Genomic DNA, 13,483 nt, shown 5'->3' with positions numbered 1-13,483 from the left:
CTTTTTGGGTTTTTTTCCTGCCCTGCTTATTATACAGCACCAGTATCACTATCTTCCCCAAAGTATAGCTTCTAGCTCTTCCAGAAGCATATAGTCTTTCAGCTCAATTATTTGTTCTTCGCATCTGCACATGCACAGTAGTCAAATCAGTCTGTTCCTTGCTTTTCAGCTGGGTGTCAGTAATATTGTTGCTTGGCTTGTGCTTTGTGATCTTTTCATGCATTGCGTTGCTTTTTTACTGGTTCTTCTGTTTGCTGGGAAGAAGCCTCCAGTGGATAATAAATCTATCTTTCTTTCTGGATGAAAAAAAAAATCTGACTTTAGAAAGTAACATGTTTTTTCTCAAGTATCCTAATTGCAGGTGGTATTTGTTGAGAGGTGTGAAACAGTATTTGAGATGTAGGAGATGTCATATGGTTTGGTTTGTTTTTTCCCCTCACTCAAGACTAATTGAAGGGACAGATTGCGGGTGCAACTTTAAAGAATGATAGTTATTTTATGCTTCAGAATTGAAATCCCTTAACTAAACAGGTTTGTTTTACAATATACCCTACCACAGACTTTATCTTAAAGATTCTTTAACGCTAATCTTCAATGTATATGCTCCTTATTTTTTGTCCAAGACTATGTTATGGAAGAGTTGTTTTTTCTTTTGGTATTGATGGTGTTTTCCAGCTCAGTCTCTAAAGGAGCATTTTCCACTGGTGTCTTGCACGTATAGAGTTCTGGTTGTTCCAGTTCCATACCGTTGTCAGGCTCTTGCATCTCTCTGAAAGCTCATTATGAGTTTTCAGGTAGATTTCCACCTGCAGGCTTTGGAAGGACGTGCAAAGAGCTTACAGTAGGAATGTGCTAATGGACAGTTTTCCTTGTCTCCTGAGGTCATACCACGAACTGCAGATGACTGCCCTTGGAGTTGGGATCACCCTTCAGAGTCTATGAGGCCTGTGATGTTATGACAAGGAAGGTCACACTGGGAGAAATTCTATTAAGATGTACTGTTTTTCTGAACACAGTCTCTGATGTCCAGAACTGCTTTAAAAGCCACAGTAGTGGAGCTTCTGTTTAAGAAAATATTTATTTATTTATTTATTTAAATTTGCGAGTGTCTTGGGTACTACTGGCAGCTCAGTCTGCAGCTCAGAAGGTTGAGTCAAGCAGCACTTCCTTGCTGTTTTCTGACTTTGGAGATTGATTTCAAGATTTTAAGTAGAAAATGATACACAAATTCAAGGTATTTAATAGAGAGAAAATTACAAGAAGGGTCAGAAAGTTACTTTATCTTCAGCACTGAATTTCTAGTTACGAAATGTGAGCTTAGGTTATCTTGTTAAAGAGTTCCTGATTGAGTTACAGGATGGGAAACAGCAAGTAAGCTAAAATATTAAGCCCCAGAACACTGCTGATAAACACTGAAAAACTTGAAACGCATTCTTTTTCTCAGACCCTACCTCTTGCCTGTCACACCTGGGAAGTCTCTGCTCCAGGCACAGAGTCAATGACTTTGTGCTGCAATTTTCAGTACCCTGGAGGTGAAGAAAACTGTGAAAAGAGCAATAGTGCAAACCATCATTTAGAGATACAGCTTTCTTGGCTTTGCCTGTTGTCTGTCAGAAAGTTATAGAGAAATTTGTTCTTTATAACTGGTAGCAGGAAGGGAGAAAACAGTATTTCTTGTTATTGATTCTGTGGATAAAATTGTTCTGTTGTTGTTTCTTTGACCAAGTATTTCCATGGCAAAGTGTATATTGTCCTCAGTTTGGGCTCATATATAGCTTTTTGTGATGCTTCAGTACAAATTTCACTGCAAGTATTAGAATCAAACTGTTCTTGGTAGAAGTAGTAAGACTGCTTATGGTATTGAGATCTCTCCGTCTTAACAGAGGCTCCCTGGAAAAACATATTCTTACAGTGCCTGAGATAGTGTCTCAATCAGCAACTGAATTGTGGTTTATTTTTTTAACACGTTTTAGCACACAGGAAGAAAAGCCTTCTGTCTGTATTCTGAGGGAGCTTAACCTTTGCAGAGAGGGAGATTACAAGTAGGATGGTGTGGGATGATGGTGAAGTGACTGGTTGGGTGTCCTCACAGTCCAAGATGAATCTGTGCAAGGTGTTCCATGATCTGCAGCACCCTGACGTGGGTTCGCTAGCAAACCCCTCAGACAGCCCTTTTCTGTGCACATGAGTAAGGAAGGGAACAGCGAGTATGGTGGTTTTTATGAACCAGTAAGCACGCATACCTCTTGGGCTTGAGATACTGGAAGCAGGGAGTTTAAGTTCAGGGAAACGCCACTGAACTTTGAGCTTTGTGTCTGATTTTCTGGGGTGCACTCCTTCATTCTGTTTTCATTGGTGGTACAAATGAAAAGCTTGTTTATGAAAATAAGAAAATATATATGTTAGATAAGGATGCGTAAAGCCCTTAAAGCTGCTGTGCTTTAGAAGGCAAGCTGGGAATTATAGCTCGTTTTCTGTAAAAACAATCCTGACATAGCGCTTTCTTGTTGAGTCCCGTAACTAAGTCTTTTTTATGTGCATATAAATAAGCGAGTATAAACTGGAAAGCCATTAGAAAAAGCCTGCATTGCGTTTTCAGTGAAACTTGGTTCCTAATTGGGAATTTATTTTGGGTGTGAGGGTGAGGAGAAAACCTCATTACTATGGTTCTGGTGTGTGCTTGACTGCCTAAGACTACCATCCCATCTAATAACTTCTCAGTGAATTAAGGCAGATATGTTCTCTAGTGTTTGAAGCAACCTAAACCTCAAACGTTTTGTTTCAGCACCTGATGACTGATGTTGTAGAAAATATGCTTTTGTATTTGGGATTATTTAGGAAATGTGGGTTCTGGCCTTTGGACCATGACAGACTTTTTTCATTTATTTCTTTTTTTTTCCCAGATTCTCTAGTACTAGAAATCTTCTTTGTGTCTAGGTGCTTCTTTCCTGTGGTCAGGCAGTCTTATGCATTATAGGTTTTCATTAGCCAAACAAAGCTATCGTGGATGTGTTTGAAAGAATTACAAAACAATGGGTTTGATGAGCTGTGCACAGAGGGTCTTCTATAAAGATATGTAAAGGTTTCTTTCTGTAAAGGCATGTAAGGTTCCTTTGCGTAAACATAATATGAAATATTGTATTGCCGTACATAATTTTTAAAAATCTGGTCTTAAAACAGAATCTCTGAAATAGTTAATAGATATAAACAAGAAAATCCAAGATGGATTACCAGACCAAAACCAAAAGGTATCGCAGATTTTTGGTGTAATCTCAAGACCAACCTGATGCCTCGTTTACTTAGTGAAACTCCTCAAGATGTGTGGTTGTGATAGAATATCCAAAAATTCTATAACAGGACTTATTTATCATAAGTTGTGGAAGGGTGAAGATGAAAAAAAAACAACCAAATAATCCTACACTGACCAAACTATTCAACACTGCTACAGACAGCTATTCTTTTAAAGTTCAGTAAATCTCCCCACACATACACACACTCCCCTGAAGAATATGAAATCAAACTGTTTCTCTGATAAATCTTGATATTTTAGAGATCTGAGTACCAAGTTTGGAAGATATTCAAAGGAAAGCTTAGAAGAGCGTTTGATGTCCGTTTATACAATTTATCTGCTGACGTGGTGCCCTCTGGTGGGCTAAAGCTCTAGGGTTCCATTATCACAGCCATGCAAGGCTTTTCAGCTGCACGGATTATTCCTGAAATTCTATGTATGACTTCATATTTATCTGCCTTCTATCTGAAAGGCATGTAAATGATGGCATTTTTACTTACTCGGAGTAATGCATTGTGCAATTTGTTGTTTATAAAAGCTTTATTCCACCACCGAACCTGTTCAAAGAAAATGGGTAACTAAGATGTTCTGTTTCATAACCAAAGTAGTTTATTTTTCCTTAAGAGGATGCTAGGTTCTCAGTACGTGTCCTATGGCATGTAGCAGGTGCACAGCAGCACTAATGCCAACTGGGACCCCCCCTTCCATTGTCGCACATATACTCACTACAGCCATTGTCTCACTTCGCATTTTGGGTAGAGGGAAAGCACGGGGTTTGTACTGTGAGGCACTCAGAGAAGGTAAATGTGGGATTTTGATGACTGTTTTAATATAAAGCCTTGTAGTTACACAGTGTCAAGTTGAAAGTATAAATTCAAGACTAATGCAAGCAACCTTTTTACATTTTCTTTCAAAAAAATGACTGGCAAACTTAACCAGTGTTTTAGATTTGCTTTCATATAGGTGGTATTTTAACAATTATTTCTAGCTACAGAAATGAACCAAAAAAGACTTTATTTATAGTGTTCTGCTCTGTGTGTGCTTGGATGGAGATGGGGGAAGATGAGAAGATAAAAGGACAAAAGTTTGCACGTGATGTTTTCAGTTTGTCACATTATTGGATCAGATACAGCAGCACCCACAATACAGCGGACTAATCTCACCTCTTAGTGGATATTAAATTAGTTTATGTTGTAGTAGCTGGTATGTTTTCAACTGATGTGATAGACTGGTGCGTATATGTTGTTTGAAAACTTGATTGCACTTTTTTATGGTAAACATAATTTGGAGATTTATTTCAAAGACTAGCTCGCATAAAGTGGTGTTTCTTTAAATCATGTGCAACAATGCTGTCTTTTCTTTAAGGTTTTGACAAAGGGAAGGATGATGTGTCACAAAGCAAAGAAGATACAGCACATTCTATGTCAAAAAGCAAGGTAAGGAAAACAGCCCTCTTTGCACGCTGGCATTTTTAAACCAAATTAGGAGTTTTGCATTTTTAATTAAATGCGCATGTATTAACTTATTGTGGATAATATTAAAGTTTGCTTTTCAAATTCAGCAATAGCTGGAGATTAAAGGGGATTTCTTAATATAGTTCTCAGAATGACATCAATGAAAACTTACAGTTCAAATTAGTGAAAATGAGGCACAGAGTCCCCTCACTGGGATCTTCGGGTGGGATATTTTCTCACCAAATGTAATGATGGATGGAGGCCAGCTCTTTGTATGGAATGGGATTTAAATTCCTTTTAAACTGTCCATAAAGATGCTGTTTGCTGAGCTGTAGCAAATCTACTTGTAGCAATGTTAAGGAAACTACTTGGGAAAGGTTTACTTTAATGGTTTAAATTGCCAGAGTAAAACATGGTTAAGTGTAATCTGTTGTCCTGCCTGTTATAAGGGCTTCTGTACCTCAGAATTCAAATATAAAGGCCCATTCTGTTGACACAATGAGATTGCAAAGGACAGTATACTCAGTAGAATATTAAACTAGATATAATTGTTATGCACGTTTATGCTTTCTGATTGTCTTGATAATAGAAGTGGAAAAGGCATGAGCCAGGCAAATTCAGTATCATCATTTTGTAGTCCCAAGATGGAAAAGGCTCTCTGAAATGCAGTGAAAACTGAGAATGTTCAAAGTGGAGTTGGGAGATGGACACTGCACCAAACCCATAGCGTCTTGGCATGGCTAAACTTTAAAAAGGAAGAAAACATGAACTAATCAAGCAACGAAAAATATTTTTTTTTTCTTTTGTAGTGATCCAGGTCTTCTGTCTCCTGTATATTATTCTGATCACAGTAATTTACACAAAGGGGTTGCAATAGCATTCTTATTCAGAACAAAATGTTCTTTTCCAATAGTATTGAAATAGTATGCACATAATAAGAGATTTGTGTAAAAATGCATTAGAGTAATGTAGAGGAAAAAATGACCATAGCTATCTTTTTCTTTCCCAGATGCTTTTCAATGCGTAGGTTGCAGTTAAAGAAGCTGTCAGTTTTAGGACATGGAGGTGGGGAGGGGTTGCACTCGAGGTCTTGACACAAATTTTTCTGTGATCCTTTATGTGTTGGAGCCTTAAAGAGAAACGTTAAAGAGATATCAAAGGAAATCAAAGTGACCTAAAGATTATAGTAGTATTTCCCTGCTTAAATGTTGTCATAAGAATTGTGCTGGGGTGAGCAGATTAGTTTCTGCAGCTGATGCTGCAGAAGCTGTGGTGTGTAGCTAAGCATTTCAAGCTGTTGATGCCTTACATCTGACTTGGAATCACAAAACTTTGCATCTTTCAGCTTTTCTGCGTCCTAGAGCCTCACTTGTCAGGGGAATGAGGGACACATACTTTACCATCCAGCTTGCTTCTGGTCAAAATATTTAAGTTGGTCCAGAAGTTCCTGAATAATTTTTGACATGGAAATCAAGCTAATACTGTCTCTTTTAATTTGGATTTATTTCAGATTCTAATAATCATTTATCTTTGACTGCTGAATTGTTTTTTCTCTTCCTTATTTTTTTTTTGGTGGTTCTTGCCTTTCCAGGTTAAATCTTTGTGTGCTTTGCTGCTTTTGCGGAGGCAAAAGCAATAATGCAAATTGCCTTGAATCTGATACTCAATGTACCTCATTGGCAGTTGCAGTAGATTATCTCAAAATGTTTCCTTCTTTTCAATTTTGATCCCATCCACTTTGTGTGGTTATAGCACGGAGAAAGTTACTAGCTTAAAAATATATGAATCACTGATCTGTCTCATAGTCTCTTGCACAGGTAAATACGGACCTTTACTCAGTGTCATATTAGCAAGCTTTAAAACTGAGATACTGAGAAAATGAGTTTTGTGACCTGTGATACTTAGTAGCTTGGGGTTTTATATGTATGACCTTTAGATTGCATTAGCTTTCTGTTAGTGAGCAACTAGAATATTTATGAATGTTTTACTTAAGTTGCTCCATTATAGCTTGCATAACGAGTTCGTTACCTCTTCTTATGTGACAGTGATAAGCATTTTTCCCTCTTCTGTTATTGGATTTGAAGTACTGTATTTCCTTTCACTTCTATACAGGGGAATTAAATTTCAAATTGTATGCTTGTCTGAAAGCTAAATTTTGAGTGTTAAGAATGTATCTTTAATAAAAAATGAAGAGGTTTCTTTCATTTTTCCAAGATGTATGTGGAAGTTAGAGAACTTATCATTGAAATGATTTCAAGATGAAATTGCTTTTTGCCATTTATTGCTACTATCTTTCTGACACTAGCTAAGTAGACTCCTGTAAAGTTCTGAATTAAAAGCATCGAAGCAGGATCAAGGTTAAATTGCTTTGTTCCACTTGTAAATTTTAAATTTTTATTTTTGTGGTTCGAACAACCTGTGTTAAGAGGAGAAGTGCTCAAGTGTACTCCTTTTATTATTGCAGTAGGTTTTCTTAAAACTTGCATTTTTTTAACTGTCATTTTATAGTATTCCAGAGTAGGAATTTGGTGAATACACTTTACATTGCAGTCTGAGATTTGAAATCACTACTCAGAAATGTTGTACAGCTTGAGAAGCAGGTCTCTTAAAGCATCCCTGAATTTACACTGTTTGGAAGGTTTGGAAATTTACATTGATTTTTTTTTTTTCTTTTGACTAGACAGGAGCTTTTGGTCCCTTAGGCTTATAATTCAGTGCACAAAGAAATGCAACTCTTGGTAATTTACCAATTTATAACTTATATATAGTTAATACTTATTCAGTATTCTCTGAGTTGCAGTAGGAATAGTCTATTTGTGATAGACTCACGTTTTTATTACTATGTTTAAGAGCTCTGTATCCCAAGGTGAATCTTTGGTGGTTCTTGTTCCCTTTCAACTAGTAGGCAACAGATGCCAAAGAATAAACTTTGAACCTTACAAGATGAGGGGAGAGGCAGGAGGGAGAAATCATGTGATGCTGAAGCAGCATATTTTCCTGCCATGAACAACGTCTTGGATTTCATGAATAAACCTGAGTCTCATTCCCCTGTTTGTTCCCACTGTGAGCTTCTGGAAGATGACTTGCAAAAAGTAGTCAGAGCGTGGGATTAGGGAAGAAAGAGCAGAGCAAGTGCCATTAGAGGTCAGTTGTACTTTGATGATTCACAGAGCACTGAATCCTAGATTGAAGAGGCTGTATTTGCCTTCATGGGTCTCGGGGTAAGTGCCTCTATAGGAAACCATTCAGAGGAGCTGTCAAGTTATGAATGAAGGTGTTGGGACTCGTATGTCACGAGAACATAGTAATGACTCCTGTGTTTAAACACCAGGATTCTCCTAAACTCTTCTCTCTCTGCTAAAGTAATACCTAACTAGTCCCGACTGTGATATATCAAGTAACAGGCTACGTGGGCTAAACATTTAGTGTATGTAGCTCAGCTCCTTCTGGAGGACTCTCAGACTTCTTTCCTATAAAACCCTAATGAAAAGAAGCCTCCGTAAATGAGTAGGGAGCTGCTTGCAGTAAACTTTGTGGTTTGGGGTTTTTTTTTGGTGTTTTGTTTGTTTTTTTAAGTAGGAGAAACAGTAAAGAAGTGAGCGGGAATGGGAACCTTGCAAACACAACCGTGCATTTCAAATGCTTTCTAATGTACGACAGTATATTATCTGCAACAGTCATATATCCTTATATCTGTCTTTGTCACTTCTTCATAATGCGTTTGTGAATTTCAGTCTGAATCCAAGCTTTTCAATGGCTCTGAGAAAGACATCTCTCTGTCTTCAAGCAAGCTTACGAAAAAGGAATCTCTCAAGGTGAATTAATTTCCAAGTAACTTCTCATGGACTAAAAATGTATTCACATAGTTCTACTGTATTTAATAAGAAGACAAAAATGCCAAGTAGTGGTGAGACCTCTATGAAATATTTAAGTATTGCGAGAAGCAGTGATGTTGATTCTTTTCAAATCTTATTGTACTTGAGTATGGCTTCTGTAATGCAGTCTTTAATATGGCACAAGATTATAGCATAACTTGGAAGAGTATGGAATAATTGAGATTGGCAGGGACCTCAAGACATGCGATGATTAATTGAATTATCAAAGCTATAATTTGCACGCATTGCCCATGGTTTTTGTACGGCCTTCTTCCCCGTTTTGTAACAAGACCCAGCTCCGCTGGTTGGCAGAAACCATACCAGGAAAATCATAAAATTATTTGCTTCTGAAAGAGGGAGATGCATTGCTGCAGCTTTCTGCTGGAGAGGAAGAGTAATTGGTAGGTAAAGACTGCTGACCAGATAATGTACTGTAAATCTGAATCTGGCCCAAATTTGGTTTTGTATTTACACCAGGAGAGAAGGAAAGGAACATTGTTTGTTTGGTTGACCCCCTGTAACTCTAACAGGAGTTTCAAAGTCCTCAGTCTTAAAAGCAGCTTCAAGAAGAATCTGAAAATTGTTACGTGGTAGCTACTCTTGAAACAGAGCATGAAATAGTTGTTTACATCTTAAAGTCAAATGCTGAGTTTTAAAGTTCTTTAAAGTACTTCTCTGTGTTGCAAATTGAATTTGGCAGATTTTTTCTCAACTTGTATTGATAGATGTCTTTTTGTGCTTAGATTACTATTTTATGGCTGTGTCATTGTAAATATTTTTATCATTGTTTACAGGTTCAAAAGAAAAATTACAGAGAAGAAAAGAAGAGAGCTACAAAAGAATTGCTTAGCACTATCACAGACCCATCGGTTATTGTTATGGCCGACTGGCTGAAGGTCAGAATCCAAGTGTGAAACCTGAGTTGAAAATGTAGCAGCTGGTTGTTTCTTTCGGAGAGGGACGGAAAAGGCTCAATCTTTTACTTGCTGTTAATGTTTTTCTACAAGTACAGCGGCTACTAATTGCATCCCAGGGTCTCTGTGCTCAAACCCTAGGAGAATAGTAGAGGGACCTAGCTCCTACTTGCTGCAGTCACCATAGTCACTGCAGTGCATCTTGTGTGTATAGCCATTAATTTCAGATGGGTTGGCTTTACAATTCTTATTTTGTCCCTTTTATTTTACACTTTGAACTGAAGCCCTGTTACATGCATAACAATATTGAAAGTGGTTAACTCATTTGATACTTGAATACAAATTTACTCATGTATTTCTTTCCAGTAATTTTCCTTTGCTCTGTTAAGCTAGAACTGTTCTCTAATACTGGTACAAAATGTGAGGAATTAATTTCCCAAAGATAACAGTCAGTGTCATCAACAGTAGTGCAGTTTATATATTTGTATATAATTCCTTAAATTCGGAAATATATTCCTTGGAAGTTGTTCAAGCAAAAAAGATCTGTGACCCATTTTTATAGTTATCTCCAAACAATAGCTTATCTGGGAAGAATTTCTTCTGTTTTTGCAGAAATAAATGTAAACAGGCTAAAATGTTGCTCAGGGGTCAAGTTGGCATTCAGTCCTACACACAGAGAAGCAATTGAAATTCAGAATTGACAAGCAGTATAATCAGATGTGCAAATTTAGGGACTTGAAAGGATCTTATATTCCACATATAAGTTGAAGCTAACAGCTGTATAAGAGGTTTCATCTAGGAAATTCGAATATATCTGAGCTATTTTGTGAATATCCTATTTTTCTTATCAGACATCTGCCTTGTTTTCAGAGGAGCTCTGTTTCCAAAGATTATTGTGTCTTCATGCTAGTGAGAAAATATGTTGCAGATAGAAAAATTCCTGAAGTTTTCAGATGAATTGCCATTCTTCCCATGTCTGGATGTGGATGTACCCATTTACAGAATAAGTATTAATCAAGAAAGAATAGAAGAGTGAGCATTGAAGTTATACGTCTGTATTCTCTTTGATAAACCTAGGTAAACTTTTGATAGACCTGATAACCTTGGCTTGAAATAAAAAATAATCTATAGTTTACATTTTCATTTTGTTAAGGCTTGTGGGTTTTGTTATGGATTTCACTAAGTTATAACTGTAACTATTTATCTTTATAGATTCGTGGTACTTTGAAAAGCTGGACCAAGCTGTGGTGTGTACTGAAACCAGGAGTGTTGCTTGTTTACAAAACCCCCAAAAATGGCCAGTGGGTAGGAACAGTGCTCCTGAATGCCTGTGAACTCATTGAGAGGCCTTCTAAAAAAGATGGCTTTTGTTTCAAACTTTTTCATCCTTTGGAGCAGTCCATATGGGCTATAAAGGTTAGTAGTGGCATGTATGGTTCTTAATGAATGTCTAGCATTAGCCAGCCATGAGTAACGACAACCTTAATGAAAAGCTGAACTTCATCTTCTCTTATAAATTTAACGATTTGTTTATTGTGAATAAACATCTAGTCCTCTTCATCACAAAAAGCATTTGGTTTATGCTGCTCTGTATACTTCAATAGCTCCAGAAGTGTGGTGTGCAGTGAAATGCCATTTAAGAGGTTAATGCAGTTATGTAAGTGGAAGGAATGAGTGTATAATGTTGATTTTATGTCAACCGAATCTGAGAAATTCAGGAGGGAGGAGATTTAACAAAATTGAAGAGTTCAGATGTTACATAAACATTTCTTGGCTTCCAACCCATATTCATGTAATGAAATGGCAGCCTAGTTCAATGTGCTTGTAAGAGAAGAAACCCAAATGACTTCCTTGTGCATTAATAGCTTATATTGCAGCGTGTTAGCCAATTATGTTCCTTTTTGGCTGTAGTTTTAGGAAGATAAATCTTTTCCTTCAATTTTGATGTCTGTTTGCTTTGTCATACATGGCATAATATTGTAAGCAGCTCTTACCTCTAAGTGTTAAAAAGCTCAGTGTGTTCTGCGCAGCAAAGGCTTATTTCAGTTTCTGGTAAGACTCTTTAATGTTTGCTATCAGTCATTGTTTACACTCTGATAAACAGACTATTGTAGTCCTTGTTTTGTGTTTGCATATGGAGAAGAGGGTGTGGAAGCGCAGCACAAGTGAACATATTTCCCTCCTTAAATGACACCTTGCTTTAGATTAAATTACTGTACAATATCAAGACCCTTGTCGTAATAAATTATGCCCTCTGCAACACACGTCTTAAGATAGCCACTAATTGTGAGATTATATCTTCTGAATCTTAAATTGCTGTAGATGTACTGTCACATCTGTAGAATATGCTGCATTTTTTTTTGTCTTCCTTATCTCAGACTGGGAAGTCAGTCACCTGATATAATTCCTGATTGTTGTTTGTGGTCTTTCTGAATTGTTACTGTTATTGATGTTATCTAAATTTACCAAACTTAGATCAAATCTTTTGTAGCTGCTTTTGAATGATGTTATTTCAGTATTGCTTGGGAGGACTTTTCTCTAATTAGTGGTGATCTCACATTTGCAGAACACAAACTCCGAGTCCTTTTTCAAAGCTGTAGGGTTTGGTGTTGATGTGATTTAATTATTTATGGTCACGTATACGTGCATTGCAAAGCGGCAGCCTGTCTGCAGAAGATCACAAATCAGTCTTATATTTCTTTATTGCTTGGCAATGAGAAATGGATTTGTTTGTTTTTTTAACTAGATGTTTAGAATTTAGAGGACATGCCCCACCAGATTTTTACTTTTTTAAGGTAGGTCAAATTTTGAACCTGAACAAGTTGATATTGTCCATTCTAAATGTGCTGAGAGCTGGAGTGGCGTTTGTTCATTTTGGTTTGGCTGTTTGCAGTTGAGAATTACTGGATTTAACTAGATGAAAGGCCTTGAAGTTTGAAAACTTTTTCTGCCTTGTTTACCTAGTAAATTATAATGTCCTAGTTACAGATTTATTATCATGAGGCAAACTTTCATAAGCATAATAGCAATTGACTGATTTACAGAGTAGATTTACCAGAGCGAGCCTAAAGTCTAAGGCAAGATGACCCTTGCTTGCAATCACTACAGGAAGATGAAACTGCAAGAAACATTTACACAGGTACAAGCACTGCAGGAGATTTTCTCACTTGAACACAGTTCCCATAGTGTGTCCCTGTGGCAGCAGACTGTGCAAAAGCTCATCTGCAGTAGTTTGTGGTCAGTCACTTCACATGCTCCCTTAATCCTCTTGCTGTGGTCGTCAGTGTTCCTCCTGCACTCTGAGGTGGCTGTGTACCTTATTTTGTCTTCCTCATTGTCTTGCCCAGTCCTGATGCCATTTCAGTTCTCTAAAATTAATAACTAGTTTTTCATGAGTAGCCTTAAGCAAATGCAACTGCTCACTGATTTTTACGGCATTCTCTGAATGTTCATGGAATTTGAATTTTATTGGCATGAATATTCTGTAGAAAGTAAACTTCAATTTCTTTTTTAATCTAATGGAATTTTTAACTTACCCATTACCTTGTGTTGGAACAGTTGTACCATCATTACATCAGGAACAGAGACAGTTCAAGTAAAGTCACCTAACAAATGGAAACTGTCTCTCTTGTACAGGACACTAACATACTGAAAATTGATTTTGAAACCACAATGGGTGATACCAAAGGAAATTGGTACTTCTGGAACACTAATCATTTAGAGGAAATAAAGATCCACAAGCATTTATTCTGAAATAAGTCAATCTACTTAAATGTTTGCTGCAAATTATTCATTTAGTTTTAATAAATATGTTGTCAAAGCACCTAGGACAGTATAGCTTTCTTGCATTAAAATAAACCCCAAACACCAAAACCACACTTTATCGCTAAACTGTGGTTGTTTGGGACAGAGTAAGTAGTGTGTCCTGCATGTGTACAGTATAAAGGAGAG

The 13,483-nt window shown here is 37.0% G+C and overlaps 1 protein-coding gene across 13 annotated transcripts in view; it reads left to right on the top strand.

The window, feature by feature from the left end:
- OSBPL8 (oxysterol binding protein like 8) overlaps nucleotides 1-13,483 on the top strand; it is a 93,044-nt gene that overhangs the window by 57,650 nt on the left and 21,911 nt on the right. For 12 of the 13 annotated variants that reach the window (XM_054057685.1, XM_054057652.1, XM_054057718.1 and 9 more), the window contains 4 exons: nucleotides 4,655-4,725; nucleotides 8,478-8,558; nucleotides 9,413-9,514; nucleotides 10,745-10,948. In XM_054057685.1, coding sequence (XP_053913660.1) covers nucleotides 4,655-4,725; nucleotides 8,478-8,558; nucleotides 9,413-9,514; nucleotides 10,745-10,948 — 458 coding nt within the window. Of the gene's footprint in view, nucleotides 1-4,654; nucleotides 4,726-7,762; nucleotides 7,965-8,477; nucleotides 8,559-9,412; nucleotides 9,515-10,744; nucleotides 10,949-13,483 lie in introns of those variants that run through there. The other variant, XM_054057756.1, reaches the window with a different exon arrangement.

Source organism: Cuculus canorus, chromosome 1 (assembly GCF_017976375.1).
Source record: "Cuculus canorus isolate bCucCan1 chromosome 1, bCucCan1.pri, whole genome shotgun sequence".
NCBI lineage: Eukaryota > Metazoa > Chordata > Aves > Cuculiformes > Cuculidae > Cuculus > Cuculus canorus.
The sequence above is the reverse complement of the archived record's forward strand: the minus strand, read 5'-3'. Positions and strand labels throughout refer to the sequence as shown.